Here is a 25,451-nt window from a genome sequence, read left to right as displayed (position 1 = left end):
ATTTTGTGGTAGAAAGTGGCACTAGAAGGTGAACATGTGCTTTCATCAGCAATACAGCTATCTTGCCTCCTGCTTTCTATGCTCTAAAAGCATTAGCCTGAAGCCAGCCAGTTTCGTATGATTATATTCTGTACCGTACACTTTTCAGAGTTAACATTTTTTTAAACACGGTTTAAAAGGTTATAAAATAAAAAAAATCACTAATGCTAGAATTCTGGATTCTGATTTGAAAACTTCAGAATTTACAGATGTTATGTAGTGTTGATACCAGACATAGGGATATAGACTTATTAAAAATGTAGTTAAAGCACATACTTTCATGACATTCCTGTCAAATGCCTGGTTTTTACTGTTCTAAATCTTTTCCCGAATATATATTTCTGATTTATATGCAGTGTTGTTGTAGCCATGTTAGTCCCAGGCTATTAGAGACACAAGGTGGTTGAGGTACTATCTTTTATTGGACCAACTTCTGTTGGTGAGAGAGACAAGCTTTCGAGCTTATACAGAGCTCCACTTCAGGTCTGGGAAACATGCTGAGTGTCACAGCTTAAATACAAGGTAGGACAGATTGCTTAGCATAAGTAGTTAACATTTTTCAAGGGGCCATTTTTAACAGGCCACTTCACCTTGAATGGCCCCTTGAAATATGTTCTCTGCTTATGCTAAACAATCTGTTCCACCTTGTATTTAGCTGTGATGCTCTATTTAGCTGTGATGCTCTGAGTACATTTCCCAGACCTGAAGAAGAGCTTTGTGTAAACGCAAAACCTTGTCTCTCTCACCAACAGAAGTTGGTCCAATAAACAATATTACCTCATCCACCTTGTCTCTCTATTTCTGACTTGACGGCTATCTCAAATTATGACATACTGATAGGTGGCAGCTTTAGACAGCATTATAGTACAGTATTATAGTCCTACCAAACGGCCAATTGTCTGTTTGTGGTTTAAGCTGCAAAACTATAAATTACAATGTGCTGCTTGCTCTTTTTAAAGTGAAGTGCAATGGCATGCATATATTGACTTCATATCTCCTTTTCTTCCAGTAAGTATTGTCCAGCTGGATGTGTGATTCCTTTTGCTGATATTTCTGGCACTATTCCTCATGGATATAGCGATGTAAGTAAATTTAGACAGTACAGTATATTCATTTTAAGTTTGATTAAATTCTGCACTTTTTGATAAAAATCTGCTACATATGTTTGTTTTCTGTCAGCTCTATTTCCTTGGCTCTGGGAGTAGATACTTCCTATTGTGACATGCTACTGATTTTGCTCAGCTGCTTAATGGCTGGAGCTCCGGACGTTGCTGTCTCCAAGAAGTGGTTAAGCACTCCATAGTCTTATGTTTTGATATCCGCTGAGAAATGTGGATCGCTAGAATAATCTTCGGTACTTCCCATTTTATTTCTGTTGGCTGGCTGTCTCAAGCCTATAACATTCATGTTCCTAGAGAGGAATCTAACTTCTTATTGGCATCCTCTGATTTCATGACACTAATGGATCTCAATAAACAGCAGTCATATTTTAGCTCTTCCTCACAGAATGGAGATTGATCATGTGCACTACATTATACTCTGGCAACAAAAATAGCTGATTATTTAGTGTTTCCTCTTGTAATGTGTATAAAAGCATCTAAGTTGTGTGTGTTTAAGTGCTAAAAAGTGTATTCTCTGACAACAAACAGCACAGATGAGATAACATGATGAGTGGTGCTCTGTCAACAAATAAGTATGTAGCGTCTCAGAATTGAATAGTGAGCAACTATACCCTTTCTGCACTTTCTGTTAAGAGAAACGGGTTACAGTAACCAGTTTTTTCCCACCTGTCTTTTAGAATATGTAGATATGTATATTCTCCTTACCTAGTCTAACCTAAAAGATTCTCAGGAAAATAATCTTAAACTGAAAATCACTTGCATCACCTAGTATGTAAGTTTCAGCAAAAGACCTTATTTAAGCATAATGTTGTATTCTGTACACTTCCATTACACTTCTTTTTTAGAAAACAGAAAAATGCAAAGTTGTACATTTCATGTCTTATAAATTCAAAAATGAATGGTGCCTGTGGGGAGACAATTAAATAATAACAGTTTCTTTATGGCATAAACATTCTGAAACAGTTCGGGGAAAAAAATATGAACATTATTTTCTATTTTCTTCAAAGTCCTCGTCACTTTGCATGGCTGGTGTGCATGCAGGAGTGGTGTCCAATATTCTGGGTGGCCAAATCAATGTTGTAATCAGCAAAGGCATTCCATATTATGAAAGCTCTTTGGCTAACAATGTCACCTCAAAAGTGTAAGTATATTTGCTCTGTTGTTTTCATATATTTAATGCTAACCTCTTGGTAATAGGAGATGTAAATCAATCTGTGATCATCAGTTGTATCAACGGAAAACTGTAAACCAGTGGAGTTACCCATCTATAGCAATGGTAGATTCTGTTCTAAGTAGGTTCTTATACTGTACTCATTTTTGTGGTGCATATGATTTCCTGTCCAAATTATTGTAATATCTAGGCCATAAGTGAAAATTAAGACTTCATTGCAAAACTAGGGAAACTACCTTCAAAAATATATGGCACAACCATAAACTCCGAATAGTTTTTCTTTTAAATAATAATTTGATTGAATATATGGTGTTCTTGGCTGCTACTTTGTAGTTTGTTGTCATTCATGTATATAATAAAACTATATAATTTTTGTAATTCTTAGTTCAGTTTTTCTACAGTGGGATAGTTTTTTTTTTTTCATTTTCCATTTTAAAAAAATAGCCAGGGAAGGTTTTTTTTAAAAAAATTCTTACCTATTTTAGTGTAAATCTTCAGTTTGAATCTCAACAGCTGATACTATAGCATGTCCTATTGCTGATTGAGACACTGAGGAAAGAGCAGGTGGCTGCTCTTAGTTTACTTGAAACCTGTTTTTCAAGGCTGACTGCTCAGACCAATCTGAAATCCATTGTGGTATGTCTTTGGACAAGTAGATCATTGTCTGTTTTGAGACCCCCATCTACATTTGGGAAATTTTCTGAAAATTTTCTGCCATTGCTAACCCGCTGTTCAGCCTCGTTGATGACCGCAATGTTGGGAGCCCTAATGTAGAAAGACTGCTGGCTGCTCCTGGCATTTTGAATACTGTATCATGTAAATTTCTTTAGAGCAACTCTAATTGGTAGGGTGTAAATGCCAGTGTCTGTTCTACACTAGGGCTCCCAACATCGCAAATACCAGTGGAGCTGAACCAGTGTTGGTCACAGTGGGAAATTTTTAGAAAAAAGTTAGTTTAAACAGGACCTAAATTCCCACAGTATTCTTGTCAGCAAGTTAAAGAAGTATGGGCTGGATGAATGCACTATAAGGTGGGTAGAAAGTTGGCTAGATTGTCGGGCTCAATGGGTAGTGATCAATGGCTCCATGTCTCGTTGGCAGCCGGTGTCAAGTGGAGTGCCCCAGGGGTCGGTCCTGGGGCCGGTTTTGTTCAATATCTTCATAAATGATCTGGAGGATGGTGTGGATTGCACTCTCAGCAAATTTGCGGATGATACTAAACTGGGAGGAGTGGTAGATACGCTGGAGGGCAGGGATAGGATACAGCGGGACCTAGACAAATTGGAGGATTGGGCCAAAAGAAATCTGATGAGATTCAATAAGGATAAGTGCAGGGTCCTGCACTTAGGACGGAAGAACCCAATGCACAGCTACAGACTAGGGACCGAATGGCTAGGCAGCAGTTCTGCGGAAAAGGACCTAGGGGTGACAGTGGACGAGAAGCTGGATATGAGTCAGCAGTGTGCCCTTGTTGCCAAGAAGGCCAATGGCATTTTGGGATGTATAAGTAGGGGCATAGCGAGCAGATCGAGGGACGTGATCGTCCCCCTCTATTCGACATTGGTGAGGCCTCATCTGGAGTACTGTGTCCAGTTTTGGGCCCCACACTACAAGAAGGATGTGGATAAATTGGAAAGAGTCCAGCGAAGGGCAACAAAAATGATTAGGGGTCTGGAACACATGACTTATGAGGAGAGGCTGAGGGAACTGGGATTGTTTAGTCTGCGGAAGAGAAGAATGAGGGGGGATTTGATAGCTGTTTTCAACTACCTGAGAGGTGGTTCCAGAGAGGATGGTTCTAGACTATTCTCAGTGGTGGAAGAGGACAGGACAAGGAGTAATGGTCTCAAGTTGCAGTGGGGGAGGTTTAGGTTGGCTATTAGGAAAAACTTTTTCACTAGGAGGGTGGTGAAACACTGGAATGCGTTGCCTAGGGAGGTGGTGGAATCTCCTTCCTGAGAAGTTTTTAAGGTCAGGCTTGACAAAGCCCTGGCTGGGATGATTTAATTGGGGATGGGTCCTGCTTTTGAGCAGGGGGTTGGACTAGATGACCTCCTGAGGTCCCTTCCAACCCTGATATTCTATGATTCTATGACCTGAATGAGCACTGAAATAGATTTTATTTTTTTTAATGGATTCATAGTCATGTTTTCTTCTGAAGCACCAACATACTGTGTTATGGAGTCTGCAGGACTTTGAGTATTAAAGGATTACATATTGTCAGAAGATCAAAAACTGAACTGGGCTGTTGGTATTTGTCTAAATTTGAAGCATCAGTGCTGCAGTGCTCTTTGAAATATTAGAACTTGTAGAACTGAGCTTAGGTTCAGTTTGATCTATTAATGTTTCAAGTGTTGTTGTGCCTGGACATTTGGTACTTGGAAAAAGGATATTGCACAGTGCAAATTGAGAGTAATGTGGTGGTCCTCTTGATTTAGAGCCTTCTTCTGGTGTGACAAAACCCCAGTAAATGAGAGAGGGTTTGGGTGGAGGGAGTTGACCATTGTTTTCTTGTTCAGCTTCATCATTTAGATAGCCAAATCTTTTTAATTTGCTCTTCTTCTAGATATATCATTAGCTGCACTTTTATACTTTTATTTTACATTTGAAATGATTTAAACTAGGTGGTACTTTCTAGGCCAGGTTTTAGCCTGAAGCAAAGGTGCTCAGACTGACAGTGCTGAAACCATTATCCATAGTGGTGGTAATAGGTGCTACTTCAATAGAAAAAATATTTGGGTGTGAATAGGTTCCTGGTGGGATGTAGTACTAGAGGAAAAATAAATTTGAGAACAATTTGTCTTAAATGTTTCAGTGACGGCCACAAAAAGAGCTTTCTTTTTGTTTTTTTGCAGAGGACTATTATCTGCAAGTCTCTTCACGTTTAAGACTAGTGGTAAGCATATCACTCTATGTACTGCATATTGATTTTTGAGACACTTTTTTTAAAAAATAGACCTGTTGTGCGTGCAACTGACATTTTTTTTATCGTGTTAATCAAATACAGTAGTACATTTTAGATTTTTGTGTTTTCACTGGATTATTGTGAGGATTGGTCGGAGTTTGAGGACTTGGAGTATACAAATAAATGCTGAGTATCGTTGGTATCGATACTTTTGTCTAATTTAGTGAGACCCTTTAATTTAATTCAGTTGCTCTGAGACATATTTTTACTTACTCATTCCTAAATTAAACCTCGACATTTCCAGGTTTGAGACATTTAAAAATGTGTTCCCTCCAGCCTCCAAAGTTATTGTTTAGCCAAGTTATAATTATTTGGCCCTTTAAATCTTTTCCCATATGCCAATATTCAAGAAGGTTTTTTTGCCCTGCTACAGAAAGAGATGTTCTTTTACCTTTTTGTTGCTTTCTTAATATAGTTTTAAAATATAAGAATAAAATTATTGTAAGTGTATTCTGAAAAGTGGCAAGGTTAGTATTTGCTCAGTCATTCTATATTTGTAGCAGTTTTTTTACATTCTATTTCTCTGTTCTGTTTTACTTCATCCTTAAAGTTGCCTCTTGCTGAGTGTAAACTGAGTTTTAAAAAATATAATTCTCAAGCCACTTAATTTGTATTCTATGTTCTTATCTTTCTGGTATTGAGATGCCCAGAACTGAATATAACATGCCAATCCAGATTCTTTCTTGCCAGAGCCTTGCCAAGAAACTGTCAAATCCTTGTTATGCCAATATGAATGCCTCTGCACATAAAGCCACAAATTTCATTGATCCTTTTTGTTGGTGCATTGCATTGAAAACTCTCATTCAGTTGCTGTGCAGTATAATTAGTCTTCTATCTTTCAGAGCATTACTTCTTTCCATGTTTTACCCTTCCGTCCAATATCTCTTCCAGCTTATTTTCTCCAAGATACATTAGCTGTTGTTTTCCAAACTGAATATAACTTTTCTGTAGATCACTTTTTAATTATTTCTTTGTCCTTATTGATATTTGTAACACCTCCCAATTCAGTTTCCTCTGTAAATTTCATTGATGTACTATTTACCTCCTGATCTAACTCCATTAATTGATTAATGTCAGACTAATGTTGCTCAGCAGCCCACTAGAGCAGTGGTTCTCAAACTCTTTTTTTCGCCGACCACTTGAAAATTGCTGAGGGTCTCGGTGGACCACGTAATGATCTTTCCAAATGTTGTTTGTACGGTTAGCTAACTATTGTAAAGTGCTTCGGATAAAAGCACTATATAAAAAACAACTTCTTTTTTTGTTCTACAAATAAAAGCACACAACTCGTATTTTAATATCAGTAGTCTTACCTTTCTAATGTGATGGATGTGCCTTCTCTCCCCCACCGCAGCAGCCCCAGTGCTGGGGCTGGGAAGGAGGGGGGTCTCTCCCCAGCCACAGAGCTGGAGCTGGGAAGGAGGGCCGTCTCTCCCCAGCAGCCACAGCACTGGAGCTGGGGAATGTCGCCTCTTTCTCTGGCCACTGCAGCCCTGCACATCCCAAATTCCCCCCCCAGCCCCTCTTCTCACCACACTGCCCCTCCCACCTACCCCTTGTTCCCCCCCAAGGCCAGCACCTCACCTTATATGTGCTTCTTCTCCAGGGTCCAAGCACCTAATTAGTGGAGCCACGCCTGCGCGGCTCCACTAATTAGGTAGGTGGCCTTTCATTCTCTCGTGTGTGGCTGCCCAGGCATGCACCTTAGAGGGAACTATCCATGGACCACCTGAATGGAGCTCACAGACCACAGCTTGAGAACCTCTGCACTAGACAACTCTTCTGTAACTGAATATGTTGCTTTTTATCATTACCCTTTGTTTATAGTTTTCCAATTTGAATTTACTTCGTGAATTTTTAGACACTGAAGTAGATAGTTTGCCATGGTGCATCAGACTTGCAAAATATCAACTTGCAAAAAACAATGAGGGGAGGGATAGCTCAGTGGTTTGAGCATTGGCCTGCTAAACCCACGGTTGTGAGTTCAATCCTTGAGGGGGCCATTTAGGGATCTGGGGCAAAAATTGGGGATTGGTCCTGCTTTGAGCAGGGGGTTGAACTTAGATGACCTCCTGAAGTCCCTTCCAGCCTTGACGTTCTGTGATTATATTACACAATATAACTTTAATTTAATAAGGGAGAATTCAGAGCAAGAAAATTTGATTGTGTAACTTTTGATTTTGCATCTGAGTCCTCCTCTCTTATGTTGTTCAGGTTGCTATGGGACACTGGGAATGGAATCTGGAGTAATCCCTGATTCTCAGATTACTGCATCATCAAGTCTAGAATGGCCTGACGAAACAGGCCAGGCAAACATCTGGACTCCTGAAAGAGCCAGATTGAAAAGGCCTGGACCTCCTTGGGCTGCTTTTACCACTGATGGATATCAGTGGTTACAAATAGACCTGAATAAAGAAAAGAGGATAACAGGTAAGCAGATCTGAGATGGCTTTTAAAATTGTATTTGGAAAGGTAGGAGTAGAGTAGGTTAATAACTGATGCAGTTTGAATCTGGGGTTATAGATCAGCAGCTGGCATTTGACTAATCAGAGCAATGATATTTCCATGGTCTTGGCATACTCAATAAATTCTAGAATTACAGGTGGACAAGTTAGGCTCCACTCTAGGGGGTGGTTTGGCATAGGATCTTTCCAACAAGTTTTGTGTAACTGATTCCCACCTTATATTGGTTTTTCAGCCTTGTCCTGTTTCTGCTGATTGTCCTCTTGGATCCACAAGGCTTTTCTGCCTCTCTTATATCCATGTTAATTCTCTTTAATGTGGCAGTTCACATTCTTTGAAGAGGATCACCCAAAGAAGGAGTTCCAATTTTACATAATACTTACAAACTAATTTTTGACTGCTGACTTCAGTCTTTTAGTGGTATCCACATCTTAATCTTCCTTTTTTTGTTTGTGTAACAGGGTCTAAAGTGATATCTGTTAGTCTGCATTCTTTTCCTAGTCCTGTTTTCTGATTAAGTAGTTAGATTTTATATCAAGTGACCTTCCTGTGATAAGGTTTTTCCTTGACACAATAACTACAAAAACTGCAGCGTTATACTTCTGCTTATAATCATTCTTAATTTGAAAAATGATGGATTCCAGGACTCATGCCTCATGTTGTTCTGATGCTTTCTTGTGTGCGTGTTGAAAGCCCTTTACTGGCCCTGTGCATTCCCATCTGTCTCCCATCTCATCATCTCTAACCATTTTCCTGTGCATAAAGTGATATCCTTCTAGTTCAAAACTCACGAGTTTCACCTTGCCATCTCCCATTAACCTGAACTCTAGCTGCTGTCACTCATGCCTCATTATATTAAAAGTATGTAAACAGAACCAAAAAAACCCAGGAAAATCACCAAACTGAATCAATGTCCTTTCTAGATGTTCTCCCAACAACTGTTTCCCTTTCCCTTTTCTCTTCATACCACATGGCCTGTTGTCACTTTCCCCTAATTGTTGTATTTAGATTAGAAAGCTGCCTTTTCTTTGGACAGACCTTGCAGTAAACATACACTTTTCATTTTAGTAGAGTGGGGTATGTGACCATAGAAGGAGAAAGTAACCATCTTTTATTCTTGCATGTTTTGTGCGTCTTACTAATGTCCGTGCATGTGCTCTTTCAACATTCACATGTCTCATTGAATTCATTGCTGTGTGCTTCAAAAATATTTAATTTTTTAAATATAGATGGCAGGAATGGCAATGCTAATTTATTTTTAACCTGTTTTCTGGTGGTTTTTTTCCTGCTTTGTAATTTCCTCCATATTTTCACTAAGCTATTTGGGGTGTGATCCCACACAGCAGCTATGTGCAAGCTTAACTTTTATGAATAGTCAGATGGACTACTCATGTCATAAAGTTAAGCAAGTGCTTAGTGCTTTCCTGGATTGAAGCTTTGATGAGTGGGATGTGTGTGACAGTTGGTTCTAGATAACTATTAATTCAATAATACAATAAGTGTTTTTGCAGTTTCACTGCATATTGAACAGCAGTGGAGTTTGGATCAGTCAGGTGGCAACTGTTGCATGAAGGGACCGATAACTATCAAACCATCTTACATTGAGATAACAATTAGTGTGTGCTGGGAAATGGAACCCCTGCCCCTCTTCGTGCCTTAATTCAGAGGTTTTTCATGACTTTGCCAATGTGATCACTGTGTCTCCCCCTGTATATATAATATAGCTGGCTTTTTTTTCTATTGCTGTTGTTCCATCTGTTCTTAGAATTTCCAGGGAGAAAAAGGATTAATTCATGTTGATTAAATCAGCCACCCATCTCTGAGAAGAGTTCTTCCCTAATTCTGTTCAGAAAGGCTGCTTGTGCCTTAGTACCTGTAGTAAATATTAATCTAGAGAGAGTAGTATCTGCTATTTTCTCAATTCTGCCATGGACACGCTGCTTTCTATTTGTGGAAGTGGGTATGTTCCTCAGAAAGTAGAGGACAGGGTACCTCGGAGGTACACTATACTTGCTCTGTCCAGAACACAGAAGCTAAGAGCTTTAGGTCAAATCATGGCCATGTGCTTCAGTGGATGGCAGCATGTGTTTTGTGTGAAGTAACAGAGAGTTGGAATACTGGCTTGTGGTGTCTGTCTTGGTCAGGGTCTGGGGATGTCCCTGGCATGTAAACCCAACTGTAGGGTGACCATTGCATGACAGGTTGCATTCACCTCTATTTCCTCTTCTGCATTAATTCTTCAAAGTTGTTTCACCTTTTCCTTATTGTGTGTGTTTGCAATCTGCCTCATGCCAAACATGAATTAGTTTAGGTGGGAATGGTTATGTTGTCTAACACCTATACTTCAAGAAGACAATCCTAAACCATCCCCTTTTAAGTGGTCAGTTCAGTCCCACCGCCCTCTCAGGAATTGTCTTTGTAATCCAGGCTAATAGTCTCACTGCCAGTGGCCGTACTGGTTCATGAACTTCCATACAACAAACTTCTGTTCTCTTCATTCCATCTTCTCTCTGGCTGTGATTCACAGTTTTGATCTCTACTTTTCCTTTAATTTCATGCCGGTATTAATACTTTCTATAAAAAACCTTTCTTAGACTATTATAATACTGTAAGTACCTGCCTAAGAAAGCTTGTGGTCTTTCAGTGCTGCTTATATATAGCCTGTGAATCCAAAACCAGGCTTTGATTTTGTCTTTGTAAATCCAGAACACAAGGCCAAATGCAGCAGCTTGATGCCCCATCAAAAAATGCAAAGAAAAAAAACGTTAAGGATGTTTTCAGAAAAGTAATTTCAAATAATTATAAGGAGACAGTCACCAGATGAGGAAGTTATAGATCCTGATGATTTCAGAGGAAAACCTTTAAAATATTAACTGACAGAGGCGAACCTATGTTTGATTCCTCTACCTAAAGTTGCCATATCCTGGGTATATGCTTCATGTTGTAAATCATTGCATGAAAACATTGACATAAACATTTTTCAAAGAGAGACATTTGGCATTTATGTAAATAGCAACCTTCATATTCACAGGCATTATAACTACTGGATCCACCATAGTAGAGTACTACTATTACATCTCTGCCTACCGAATTCTATACAGTGATGATGCACAGAAATGGACAGTATACAGAGAACCTGGTGTTGATCAGGATAAGGTAAAATTAGTAGAGATTTTCTAGATATAGTCACAGATGAGTGTTTAGATATTGTATATATGACCAGGCATAATGAGGAAAATTACCAAGTGATTTTTCTTCACAGCATGGTAAATTACAGTTTTGATCCTTGGCCCAAGAATAGCATATAAGCAAAATTAAATTTGAATTCATACAAATATCAACGTTCATGAGATGTGGAAAATATACAAATATCCAGTAAAGATCTGAATTACAGAAGTGATATAGGGAGCAAAGATCTCAATTGGAAAACTCCCATTATCACCTTTAGATTGACTTCCTATATTGTATTCCCTTCAGAATATCTAGACTTTTCCCCAAATAGATTTTTCTTCATCTTTAGTAACCTAGATCAGAGAGATTGTCTTTTCCCTGTGAACATAGCGTAGTATTGGGATTTCTCCTTTCTCTACGCTGTTCTGTTCATCTCCCCCCTATTTTCACAAAAATATTAGCACACACTCTTTTTTTCCTCATGACATTTAACTAATTAAATTCCATAGTAAACATTTCATTTTTAAAAGTTCTCATTCAGAATGAGTTATTGTAATATGTCACTTCAAAATAAATCCATATTAAAAATGTAAGATTATTAAACATGACATATATGGCACTAAAAAACTTTAAAGGTATCACTTGAATGGTGATAGGTAACAACAATTAGATAAGACTAATTCTCTCTCCTTAATTCTTCCCAGTGGTCTAAATTTGGATTCTGTTAAAATAATGGCAAAATTTCTGCTGACCACACTGGAACGAGTTTTTGGTTTATTTTGCTGCAAATTTTTAGGCACAGTATAGGTTACCTGACGGGTTTCAGTAGGTGTCTAGAATCCAATGAAGTGCCTTTTCTAGACCCTAAGGTGAATACGGGTTTTTTAAATGTTAAGTTATGTTAATTTGCCGTGCTCTTTTCCATACACAGGCAAAATTATAAAGAATCCAACCATATGTGGGAAGTCTGATCATTTGACTGAATATGCCAATACTTTTCTTGGGGAAAAAAAAGATGCTCTCTCATGCAGCTGAACAACCAACAAACTGTCCCATTGCTACTCTGTTAAGCATACTCTTTAAAATTACACTAATAACTTTATTAAGATGTCACAAGTACTCTTCATTCTTTTTACTGATAGAGACTAACTCGGCTACCACTCTGAAACTAATAACTTTAACATCAGGCTTTAGGAGTATTTCATAATGAGATTGTCCTACTTTGTCTCTTTGTATTACTGGTGTTATACTTTTGAGTGGGATTGCTCTTTTTTTTTCTTTCCCAAAATGTTCATGTAATGAAATAATATTTCAAGAAATGTTAGAGGAGACGGTGGCCAAACTTTTTAAAACCAAAAGTTAGAAATATTCAATTGTTTTTTTCTCATATCCAGGCTTGCCGTTCCAACACTTGCTGCTTCAGGAGGTAGGACCAGACTTGTCAATCATCCGAAAGGAGCTTGGTTCACCCTTCTAGAAAATTTCCTGGTTCCCTCTGCCTCCTAACATAAGAACATAGCAAGCACTTAGAGGAATAACTCTGTAACCACACTAGAATTCTTTTGTTTCTCCTAGTTGGGAACATTTCTGTTCCAGTGTGCAGTATCTTGTGGTCTCCCCAACCCCCCTGGCTTCAAGCAGAGCCAGAGACCAAGAGGCCTTAAATGGACAGATCCCCTGCAAACATTCCTGGCAGAGAGATCCTGTCCTTTCCGTATCTAGGAGGAGCCCTTCCCAGTGAGTGTGCTCTTGTAAGCTTCCTTCCAGTACCAGCAGAAGTGACATTCCAGTTGCTCAGCTGAAGTGAGGAACCTGGCAGCCTGAGTTCCCAGCAGTAGCCAAACAGGAAGGCCTAATCCAGAGGGTTCAACAGTTGTGAGAGCAGCACCACCATTGGTATAAATAATGGTGTCCTCGTTACCAGGTTTAGTTGTACATCTGCGAACGTGCCAGCAAACAGCTCCAGTGCTGCTCCAGATGCCTCTTCCTGCACCTAAGACTTCGTCAGACAGTCTCCTGGATGCCACTGGCAGATTAGGGGCTGCTTAGCTGAACTCTGCTCCAGAGCAGAAAAGCCTGTCCAGTCACTGAACAGTCACACCCCAAACAGCCGCCAGTGTTTTCAGCCAGCCCTGGGGTAAGTAGCTCACCACTGCTGATTTTAAACTCCCTAGTCACCCTAGAGATACCCTGCTGCAGAATTTATCCAATGATTGCTGCCTGTCTTGGACAACTGAACCGTTTTATCATCATCCTCCATCTCAGTCATCATTATGGCTAGTGCAGGATAGCCTACCATCTGAGCTGGTCCTGAGAGCCTCGTCTTCCCCTCTGGACATGGGCTTTTATTCAGGAGAAGGCAAGCAAAGGTCAAGTATATCACTCAGAGGGAATTTCAAATAAGGTGACATTGACCCCTTCTGCTTCGGACTCCATTCTCTTGGAGGAGATGAAAGTGTTCCTGCAACCTATGAGAGGAAGCAAAGGCAGTCTTCGTCCTACCTTGCCTAGCCTCTACAAGAATATGGCTGACAGAAATTGGACGTAGATCTGAACCTCTTGGAGCTAACCAGTCTCACTGATCCTTCCATCTCATAAAGGATTAAATCTATAGCTCTGGTAATGAGAAGCCAAAGACAAGAAAGAGACATGTACTGAGGTCACCTGAGGACTCACTCATCTGAGAATTTCCTCTTCCAGACAACTTGCCTGCCTCAGGTTTTGATTCAAAGGAAGAATCCCAGGAATGGCTTGTCTTCTCTCTTCACTTTCTCTCCTGCCAAATATCCGCTCTGTATATTGGTACACACGTGGTTTCAGGGTTAAACACAGGATAGTGAGTCAACAAAGATGTACTTTCCTTAAGTTTCCAAAGTGGAACTCTTGATCCAGTCCTGGAAAATATTTAAAAGCAGAGTGAGGACTACCAAACAGGTTTAATCAGTACTCTGAAATGGCTCAAGTTTAACAAAGCCTCAGAGTTGAAGTCAGACTGCTGCCCTCACAAAGGGTTTACTCAGCCATTGCTAACCCTGAGAATCAGTCATCCTTTCAGAAGGCAATGTCCTATCCAAAGAGCTCAGTGATCAGAGGCAAGAGACCTCCTGGTTCTGTGGCCACATCTGCAGGACTTGACGTCTTCTCTTCTGCTGCTGCTACATGCTTTGTTTGTGCTATTTTGGCCTATATGGGTTTCCTCTCAGAAGATACCTGGCTGGGCCTAAGGACCTGAAATCAACTACTACATAAAATTGCTCTCTCGGAGCAGCGTTCATATAAGATATGTGCCTTGTTCCATTTGCTTTGTGGCTATCCAGGAGCACAATAATAGGGCATTTGGGGACTGTACAATGGAAGGCAGCCATCCAAAGACTTGATGGCTTTTTTACTGAGCAGTTTATTTTTGAGTGCTTTGAATGCTTAGACAAAGCAGTGTCCTAGAAGTCAAAGATTAGGATGAGAAAATCCTGCCACTGGCAAGATACCAGAGGAAAGATTTACAAACCTCCAGTTAGGAACAAACAGTCCTTTTGAGGTTGTTCTTCATCTAACTTCTGCTGATGAGACAGTAACTTGATGGAGAGGGTATTGGACAGATCCTGCAGTAAAAGTCCCAGAAGTATTTTCTCCAGATATTCACCCTGAACAACAAAAATACTTCCCTTCTCTCCTGTACCCATCTGAAGGGGGGAAACCCTGTGGAGTCATGCTTCTCCAATGTCAGCCAGTAGCCTGCCACCTCTTTGGATCAGTGGGCGACAGAAGTAGTTGATAAAGGTTCTGTAATAGAATTCAGATCCCTTCCAGCTAATTCCTGCCTCCTCCGTCCAACCCCCTTTTCTTATTTCCAATTTCTGATAAAGTATATCCATATGATTTGGGAGGTCGCTGTCCTACTTGCCGGTCGTTGAACCAGTACAAAACTGGAGAGATACGCAGGGACCAATTCCACAGTCTTCTTCATCCTACGCAGTCACAAGGGATCAGAGTTATCCTGGATTTGAAGAGCTTGAATGTGCATCCACTTCAAAGATTCTTATTCCTTCTTTCCCATCTTCACCTTCACGCTATTGCAAATTGCTCCCAAGAAGAGCTCTTAGCATTAGCCTGGAGTTAAACCAGGAATGGATTCAAATTGGGACACCTGGTTGAGAAACTGGACAAAATTGCAATTACTAATGTGCTGGCCTTTCTTGTTACCTTTCATCTTGCAATTCTAACCCATATTGTGATGGGAAGTCTTCTGTTGACAGTTGAAACATAGGAAAAGGTGTCTTCATTACTTTTATTTTGTGTATCAGAATTCTTAGGATAGCTTGGAAACAGTCACACTGGGAAGTCTTCTGCAGGGGGGAGTAAGACACTCCCTGGTGACTGACAGGACTGGTCCTGCCTGCTGAAGCTACACAGGAAAACTGACTAGGAGCTGTGAGTGAGCCTTGGGCAGCCTGAGAAGAAACGGAATCAGCCATTGATTTTAATTCTAGCTTTGACTGCCCTCTTCTGGCCTTTAAGGTAAAATCTTCACTCTTTAGCCTGATAATTAGACTTTATGATTGTCAAAGATGTTTAATTGGATCACTCTCCTGCCTGAGAATAGAAAGGTTTTCTATTTTTATACTTAGATATTAGCCTTTTCTACAGAGTATTTGAACTATGTGTTTTTGTCTCTAGTATAGTGACCACCTGCAAATTCCTGAAGTAGAATGCAATATGTAGCTTGAAAGTCAGTTGTGGTTAATAAAATGAAGTCTTAAATAAAAGAAGAAATATTTAAAAATACATTTGTAGTAATGTATTTAACCAAAACCCGCAAGTTGTGATGAAAAAGTATATTTAAATAATTGGAGCAAAAAGAAATCTATAGTTATACTGTAGTATACTTTCCTCTGCTCCTAGATCACTTTCTATACAGCTGTGCTTTTCAGTGGCCCCGTATATGCGGATGTTCTCCCTTTGATTCTTAAATATATGCATACTGCACACATCTGGAGGTTTTATTCCAATTTATATTTTTAAAAATAAGTTTAAAAAGTCAAGAGTTGAGCACTGTTGAAACTCTTGCTAGTAGCTTCGTAACTCTTGCAAGTTATAAGGGAAATTGTGAGAAGAAAATGGTGATGCAACCAGGGCTTTTAGGAGTGTGTTTCTGCAACTGCTTCTAACCTTTTATTTTGAAAAAATCAGAAGGAAGCATTTGAAGTGGTGATTAATGAAAAGTGAAAGATAAAAGTCAACCTGTTGTTGCTTTCTGAAGGGGAGGGGGAAACAGCAGGGGCAGATAGGAGTACAAAGAGAAGATGGAAGTTAATTTTTAATCTAAAAGAAAAAAATCTCTGCTTCCCTTATATGTGTTTTCATGTTAAAAAAATAATTGAGTTTAAGACCAATCTGATTGAGAGACTACTTCAGTGCTTGGTACCATAAATTTGACCTAAATAGAAAGAAGCAGTGAATGAGCAGCAATACTGTTCATTGTTAATCTTAGTGAAGACGCTGGCTAACATTATCAAAAGCAACTAATTGTTCTACTTGCTTCCGTTCTTGGGTGCCCAGATTGAGAGAGCTTAAAGAGATTAATTTTCAGAAAATGCTGAGCACATGCCTGAAAATCTGTGCCTAATAAGGTGTTAAATTGGGTTCCCAGAACCCCTATACACATTCGGAAATTTTGGCCACTGTTTGGCATGTTTAAAAAAAAATAAAAATCACCTTTTGCAATTGGGTGTCTTAATCCAAGAGCAAAGAGCTGTTTAGGCAGTTGCAGACCAATCTTGCTCCATTCAGTAGTGTTTATTGATTAGCATTACATTATTAAACAGTATAGAAAATTGAAGAAAGCGTTGTTTCCTATTGCTGCTATCACATTATCCTAGCAATAGAAACGGGCATATAGCACAAACAAGAATACAAGTGAGTAGTTAGGAGAACAGATCATTGTGCACTAGGCATCAGCCCACTCATTTGTCTTTCTCCTGAAAGTGCTCTCCTTCTGTGGGGCCCATAAATGCTACCCTATGTCAGTAAGAACTGTCAGCACACTATTAAAAAAGAAAATAGTCCTAAATTAGAGCCATCTTCTGTGTCTCTCAGTCTGTTCTTGTGATCTGTTTAGATTATAAGAATTTTGGGATGGGGACCACGACTTCCTCTAAACTGTGCAGCACAGAGCGCGCTGTCTGAACAGTAGGATATTTTAGCTTCTATTATTTTAAAATAAACGGAATAGACTCCTTTTGCCAACATACTTTCTGAGCAAATGAGGTCCATAATATATTTGCAGGCTTCAGTGTCTCGTTTATACACTTATCATTCTGAAGAATGTTTTGATAAAACTCTGGAGCCTGGTGTATGGTATACTGAGAACGTCTTTAATTTTGTGCACACGCACGCACACACAACCCACCCCCACCCCTCTGATACAGCATGCTATCCATGTACTAATGTTATATATTTTGGTGAATGAAATGACTTTCTGTCCCTTCAGAAAGTAAAAGTAGAAAGAAAGTTGAATTACACCTCTAGTTTGGTTAGTGTTTTCAAACTTGAGAAAATATACTTTAATCCTTAAATATGTAATGCGAGACTAAAATCACGGAAATGAATCCGTGAAAGTCCATGAAGATTTTTGTTGCTTTTATTCCCTCACCTAATAAAATAAAACACTATTTACTTACAACCAGATCATATATTTTAACCACCTTTTAAAAGAGGTTTTCACTAGGGCTGTCAAATGATTAAAAAAATTAATCATGATTAATCATGCTGTTAAACAGTAAGAGAATACTATTTATTTAAATATTTTTGGATGTTCCCTACATTTTCAAATATATTGATTTCAGTTACAACACAGAATACAAAGTATACAACACTCACTTTATACTTATTTTTTATTACAAATATTTGCACTGTAAAAACCAAAAGAAATAGTAGTTTTCAATTCACCAATTCAATTGTACTGTAGTGCAATCTTTATCATGAAAGTTGAATTTACAGATGTAGAATTATGTACAAAAAATAACTGCATTGTTTTATTTTTGAATGTAAAACTTTAGAGCCTACAAGTCCACCCAGTCCTACTTGTTCAGCCAATCGCTCAGACAAACAAGTTTGTTTACATTTGCAGGAGATAATGTTGCCTGCTTCTTATTTACAGTGTCACCTGAAAGTGAGAAGAGGCATTCACATGGCACTGTTGTAGCCAGTGTTGCAAGTTATTTACGTGCCAGATTCATATGTCCCTTCGTGCTTCGACCACCATTCCAGAGGACTTGTGTCCATGCTGATGATGGGTTCTGCTTGATAACGATCCAAAGCAGAGCGGACCGACGCATGTTCATTTTCATGATCTGAGTCAGATGCCACCAGCAGAAAGTTGATTTTCTTTTTTGGTGGTTCAGGGTCTCTAGTTTCCGCATCAGAGTGTTGCTCTTTAAGACTTCTGGAAGCATGCTCCACATCTCGTACCTCTCAGATTTTGGAAGGCACTTCAGATTCTTAAACTTTGAGTGAGGTGCTGTAGCCATCTTTAGAAATTTTACATTGGTACCTTCTTTGCGTTTTGTCAAGTCTGCGGTGAAAGTGTTCCAAGACTGCTATAACATGAAGTATATGGAGAATGCGGGTAAAAGAGAGCAGGAGACATAACTATTCTCCCCCAAGGAGTGCAGTCACAAATTTAATTAACACATTTTTTTAATGAGCATCATCAGCATGAAAGTAGGTCTTCTGGAATGGTGGCCAAAGCATGAAGAGGCATGCAAATGTTTAGCATATCTGGCATGTAAATACCTTGCAATGCCGGCTACAAAAGTGCCATGTGAATGCCTGTTCTTACTTTCAGATGACATTGTAAATAAGAAGCGGGCAGCATTCTCTCCCATCAGTGTAAAGAAACTTGTTTGTTTTAGTGATTGGCTGAACAAGAAGTAGGACTGAGTGGATTTATAGACTCTAAAGTTTTTTACATTATTTTGGTTTTGAGTGCAGGTACGTAACAAAAATCTACATTTGTAATTACAGTATTGCATGAGGTGAATTGAAAAATACTATTTGTTATCATTTTTGCAGTGCAAATATTTGTAATACAAATAATATAAAGTGAGCACTGTAAACTTTGTATTTTGTGTTGTAATTGAAATGAACATATTTGAAAATGTAGAAAAACATCCAAAAATATTTAATTTCAATTGGTATTCTACTGTTTAACAGTGCAATTAAAACTGCTATTAATTGTGATTGATTTTCTTGAGTTAATCACGTGAGTTAACTACAATTAATCGAAAGCCCTAGTTTTAACTTAGTGTTAGTTGTGGAAGTATGTGATATCTATAATCTTATATATGACATAAATTTGAAATTAGAATTTCCGCTCAGATTCTTGCTTGTTTGGACCCAAAACTAGATGTGTGATACACAGTGTTTGTTGCTGCATTTTGTAACTCTTCCTTTATGGTGCTATAACAATCACTGATCTGGGTATGAATCTACAGAAGTAGGAGTAATTCCTTTGTATGTTTTTTTAACACATTACTTTTCTGCCATGGAAGCATCTTAGACATTTCTGATATTGCCTATCACTACAATATCATCTGGTGCTATGATAGTATGCAGTCATAACTCCACCATTGCATACATCACAGTGTGCATTTTAAAAATTAACCTGCACTTGTCTCTCACTGTATCTGTATTACTGTAGTGCCTAGGACAGTGATTCTCAAATGTGGCCGTTTTGGAGCTCTTTTCCCAAATTGCCTGCTGCCGCCACTACTCTGCTCCCTGCAGCAGCCACCAAAGCCCACGGTTGGCCCAGCAGCATTTCACTGTACTGTAGTAGGGCTGCTGCCTCTGTGAATTCCATAGAGATGAACAACTGAAGCGCCCTCTCTGTGATCCCTGTGTGTCGGAGCTTGACAAGTTTTGGTGTGCAAAGCATTCAGATCACTTCAAAGAACCTGTGTATGTGGCTGTAGTGATGCCAAACACATTTCCAACAACTGTTATACATGAGTGTGCATTCAGGGCACTTTATTTTGTGAAGAGCAAATACAGAAACAAGCTTACTGACAAAAGCCCAGAGGCTGCACTCTGACTGGTACTGGAAGAGAGGAGTCATGATCAGTTCCCTTTCAAGAACCTTTTGAAATTAAAAAAGTTCATATTTACAACTATTTGGCTACAAAAAAGTGAGATAGTTTGTTACAAACTTTTTAAAAAATTGTTAGTTATAGATAGTAATATAGCTAGTAAAAACCGTGTAACTTGTGGTATTAATAGTACATATTATTCTTTATACTGAAAAGATATATTGTTTAATCCACATGACTCTTTCAAATAACCAAGTGACTAGACTATCCCTTGTATATTTTAATGTTCAAAACTGTGGCCACTATGAATATGTTGTGGCCACACATTTGGCCACAGTAAAAACTCATTTGAGAACCACTAGCGTAGGAACTCCCTTCACAGACCAGGACCTCATCCTATTAGGTACACAACAAAAAGACTGTCCCTGTCTGAAAGAGCTTGCGTTGATCCATAGTCTGGCAGAGAATACAATGCTATGCTTTATAGGGGATTTGGCTTTACCTAGACTCTATTCTGTCCTATGTAAAGAAGTGCAAAACTTGCAGTTGACCAGAAAATGTGTATAAGACTCTGTTGTGCATTATAAGATGACTGTACCCGTACCATAATTTTCTCTCTGTGATTAGATTTTTGTATAAAAGCAAAGATTGTATTGGCATATGCATATCTGAGCAATGCGCGAATGAGGAAGTTTGGGGTAAGTGCTCTTGCAGTGGGAGGCTGGCAATGACTTCTATTCAAGCACTTTTTAATCCACTGCAAACTGCACTCCATCCTTTTACGTAAATATTCAGTGACATATAAGTTCCTGAACTAGAGATCATATGTTAATCATATCCAATTTACAGTAGATAAACTTGTGATATTATATAAGTAATCTTAATTAAAGGAAGAATGGAGGAACTGGTAGGAATTTTTGTTTTCTTTCTTGATGTATTGATGGTAAAAGGGCAGGTGTTTTGACTTTCAATAGGAAATTAGCTGTCTGCTGCCTTTTTCCTGTAGATGGAGCTAAAAGTCCATGTGATGATCTAGCATTATCTTTTCCTTCCCACCCTTTGGATTAATAGAGGATTATGAAAAATACCAGTCATGAGCTTGGGGCTGCATCTAGAAGGTTGTAACAGACTAATGCTGCAGTAACGAAGGCCCTTGTGCATTGAGGTGCCACAAGGTTTTAATCTCAATTTTGCTTTATGTCTCTAACACGTCTCTAATGCTGGCAGAAAGAAAATGCAAACAATACATAGATACATTTCCCTTGATTCAAATGCAAACGATGTCCTTCTCTAGCTATCTCAGAACCTTGATGAGATTGGCTTCTGGGAAAGACAGAGGTTATGCTTGTGGATAGAATACACTTTGAAGAACTATAGGGGGCACTTGCCTTATCTCCATCAAAATAATGCTCCACATAGCTGTCCTGGACTGATCCTAGAAAGAGCATCTAGACAAACTTTCTTCCACGGCCAGCTGATCAGAATATACCCTATCCTGCGAGACACAAACTTGGCCACAGTAATCAGATGTTCTTAAACTTAGAGCCGATTGTTGTAATTCACTCTTCATTTGGGCACTAACGAAATGACAGCTGGCGCAGAGTGCACCTTCTGGCTAACCCGGGTTGCTAAAAACACAATATGTTTGTGTCCAGATAACTGTGCTGCCTGCCTATCGAATAGCAGATCAAGTTTGAAACCCTACCCTTGACCTAAATGATCGTGACAGGCTGGGTCAGCAGATCCTCTAAAAATGATAGAACAAAGTATGTCTGTAGGGACTCTAGCGGGCTTATGGAAAGTATTGTTTCCATGTCTTTGTTTTAGATATTTCTGGACAATATGAGGAAGTTGCCTCCATTCCCAGGATTACTCAGTTGTCAACCCTAATCAAGCTTGCTCTCTCAGGGTTTTTTATGATAAACTGCGTCGGTTGAAATTGCCATATATATCCCATTAATATACCAACAGGGAAGTGCAGGCTCAAATAGACCTTGGCTCCCAGGTATTTTTTTTTTTTTTCACCAAGGACGGTCTAGTTACTAGTATTTTTCAAGGCCGCCTCCTGCTTACACTGCAAAGGGAAGGAGGGAAATAACTTTCTATTGGGATCTCATCCCCTCCTTGTAGTATGGACCAACCAACCCATGCCCCCGAATTTCCGGTCAGATTTGTGTGATCATGTTCAGTACCTTCAGAGACGCTGGATTTGGTTTCTCTTTTTCCAGCACACGTTCAGAGTAGACTTTCTAAGTCATTAGTGTGTGTCAGGTTTAGTGATGGTGGTCAGATAGTAACTATGTAATAGCTGGCATTTGTTTGATTTTTTCTATGTGAAAATAATTCATGGCCTGTAAAATTCCATGACTGAAATAATCCACTATTTTTACCCTGAACAAATATATGGAATTGTTCCTAAAGGTCTTTTTGTGGGTTTTTCAAAATTCCAGAGTCCCTTTTGTTTTCATATCAAGATTTACAACCTCTGTAGACTGCAACCATATGAGCACTCGAGTGTAATGTTGATTACATACTTGAGCAGGTCTTGAATTCCATTCAGTAGAGGTTTTATCCATACACATGACAACCTAAAATATTATAAAGGCATCAACAGTTTTTTTTGGCATTCTGTTGTTGCAACTGCCTGCCATATTTGAGGTCTAAGTACAAGACTGATGGATATAAGATGCATAATTATCTATCAGTAAGATTAGACTCTTGCCATAGGTGTTATACATAAAATGACAATGGAGTAATGTCATGATAGCTGGCAGATTTTATTCTGAGACAATGGTACTGGAAATGAGGTAGGTGATGGGCACTAAAGTTCTTTCTACTTGTCTACTCTTGAGGTAAGATGTTGAGGTTTTGGTTCTGGTTCATACTTCTCTGCAGTTAGTCACCCTTTCTCTTTGAGACGCTTGTCAGCAGCACTGTTCAGGAAACAGGTAGTAGGTCCTAATTACACAATGCAGTGTACTGCTTATTTCGTTAATTGAAGTTGTTAAATACGGCATAGTTAGCAATGAATTGGTATAGCATACGTTGTAGGAGCTAATAATTCAGTTTGAATGTCTTTTTCTTTTTCTAGATATTTCAAGGAAACACTGAGTATTACCAGGAAGTTCGCAATAATTTCATTCCACCTATTATTGCACGTTTTGTTAGGGTTAACCCATTAAAATGGCATCAGAAAATTGCAATGAAAGTGGAACTGCTAGGATGTCAGTTTAATATAGGTAAGACCATTAAAAATGCCTCAGTCACTGTAAAACACTGGAATATGTTTGTAGATATCACCTAAACTTTTGGCTTTGGTTTCCATCAGAAATCATGACAAAATGTTTTTTCTCTAAAATATTTTTGAGGAGGATCAGAAAAATCTCATCTTCCTGTAATGTCCACTGGACTAATATTTTCTAGTTTGACACTCAAAATATTCTGAGACTTATGTAACTTGGAAAATACCTACCTGAAGTGCTCCATGGATAAGCTCCTTGTATCAAAGATATTAGCAATTGGCTTTTACTTTTCATGGGCTCATGTCCTTTTCTGACTGAACAAAATGAATGAGTCCTTTGGTAAACTGGCCACGTTTTCCTTTCATATGCAAGGAGTTTGTTCAACTTAAACCAGCACCATGATTGGGTAAACTTTTTTCCTAAATATCTTTATCCAGGTCGGGCTCCAAAACTTACCATGCCACCGCCACCACCACCACCACAAAGTAGCAACGACTTCTCCCTGCAGACTGACAAAACAACCTCCACTCCTGAGATCAAAAACACCACTGTGACTCCAACTGTAACCAAAGGTATCAACACTTAAGTGGTGATAGTGTTTGAGAACTGTAGTAATAGGTCTTATGTTAACATATCTTTCACTGGTGTTTGCAATGTTGTTGGTTCCATGATATTAGAGACAAGGTGTGCGAAGCGTTACCTTTTTTTGGACCAACTTCTTTTGGTGAGAGACAAGCTTTCAAGCATCACAGAACTTTTCCTCTGTGTCGCTCGAAAGCTCATCTCAACAGAAGTTGGTCCAATAAAAGATATTACCTCACCCACTTGTCTCTCTTACGCCAACATAGTTTATCTAAATGTAAATTATTTTGGATTTACTTTCTGCCCTTTATGGTGCGCTGAACTTATACCTGCTATAACAAATCCTATCACACTCACTTTTCCTTTTTAAATATTTATATTACTCCAGTAGAGCCCCATATGATGGGTAACGATTTATAGCTACATTCTGCCCTCAGATATGCAAATGTACAAATCCTTTGGAACAGCTTCTATCTGAAAGATTAAAAAGACTGGGACATTCCAGCTTAGAAAAGAGATGACCAAGGAGGATTTGATATAGGTCTATAAAATCATGAACGGTGTGGAGAAAATAAATAGAGAAGTATTATTTAATCCTTCACATAACACAAGAACTAGAGGTCACCCAATGAAATTAATAGGCATCAGGTTTAAAACAAAATCAACTACTTCTTCACACAACACACAGGCAACCTGTGGAACTCGTTACCAGGGAATGGTGTGAAGGCCAAAACTGTAATTGGGTTAAAAAAAAAATTAGATACGTTCATGGAGGATGGGCCCATCGATGGCTCTTTGCCAAGATGGTCACAGGGACAACTCCATGCTCTGGGCGTTTATAAATCTCTGAGTGCTAGAAGCTGGGACTGGATGATAGTGGATGGGTCACTCAATAATTGCTCTCTTCTGTTCATTCCCTCTGAAGCATGTGGCACTGGAAGACAGGATCCTAAGCTAAATGGATCATTGGTCTGACTCAGTATGGGCATTCTTAAATATTCAGGTGCCCTTTTGAGCTAGAATTTTGAAATTGGGTACACCTCTTCATTCAAGGCCACTGTCACAAGAAAGAAAAATTCCAGATTTGAACTTTCCATCTGAGTGAGTTCACCAAAAAGACATCAGTGTCTGTCTTATTGAATTTCAGCCATTTGTTACCTATTGTCAAAAATTGATGAGTTCTAATATTTTACATTAATGCCATTAATTTCTTCCATGAAGCATCCATGCTGGTATGAAACCTCATCACTTTGATTGATTTTTAGCCAAGAAAATTGTCAAAAGTAAGTAAGAGCACTAAAAGTGCAGGCAGTGAGGAACGGCAGTTGGGACAGTAGTCCAAAGAGTAGGCTGCTGCCAAATGATATACGAATACTGTTTAAATGTCGTTGACACCTTCAAGTCAATTTTAAGTGCTAAGTTCAGAAGTCTGTGTTCCCGTGATGTTCTAATTTTCTTTAGGTTGATATTCAGGCAAACTGTAATTTGAACTGTTTTTTCATATACAAATAATAAGAAATCTTCTGACTCTGATATAGTAGCTTGGAAAAACTACTGATTGTACATATATGTGGAAAAATTGGGTGTTAAATTTATTATTTAACATTTACA

The 25,451-nt window shown here is 38.9% G+C and overlaps 1 protein-coding gene across 3 annotated transcripts in view; it reads left to right on the top strand.

Annotated features, from left to right (window-relative positions):
* Positions 1 to 25,451, top strand: part of DCBLD2 (discoidin, CUB and LCCL domain containing 2) — a 62,918-nt gene that overhangs the window by 30,869 nt on the left and 6,598 nt on the right. For all 3 annotated transcript variants that reach the window (XM_075118600.1, XM_048817053.2, XM_048817069.2), the window contains 7 exons: positions 1,049 to 1,121; positions 2,168 to 2,301; positions 5,187 to 5,227; positions 7,511 to 7,726; positions 10,791 to 10,915; positions 23,108 to 23,255; positions 23,696 to 23,830. In XM_075118600.1, the coding sequence (XP_074974701.1) occupies positions 1,049 to 1,121; positions 2,168 to 2,301; positions 5,187 to 5,227; positions 7,511 to 7,726; positions 10,791 to 10,915; positions 23,108 to 23,255; positions 23,696 to 23,830 (872 nt within the window). The remainder of the gene's footprint in view (positions 1 to 1,048; positions 1,122 to 2,167; positions 2,302 to 5,186; positions 5,228 to 7,510; positions 7,727 to 10,790; positions 10,916 to 23,107; positions 23,256 to 23,695; positions 23,831 to 25,451) is intronic.

This window comes from Caretta caretta, chromosome 1 (assembly GCF_965140235.1).
Source record: "Caretta caretta isolate rCarCar2 chromosome 1, rCarCar1.hap1, whole genome shotgun sequence".
NCBI lineage: Eukaryota > Metazoa > Chordata > Testudines > Cheloniidae > Caretta > Caretta caretta.
The sequence above is the reverse complement of the archived record's forward strand: the minus strand, read 5'-3'. Positions and strand labels throughout refer to the sequence as shown.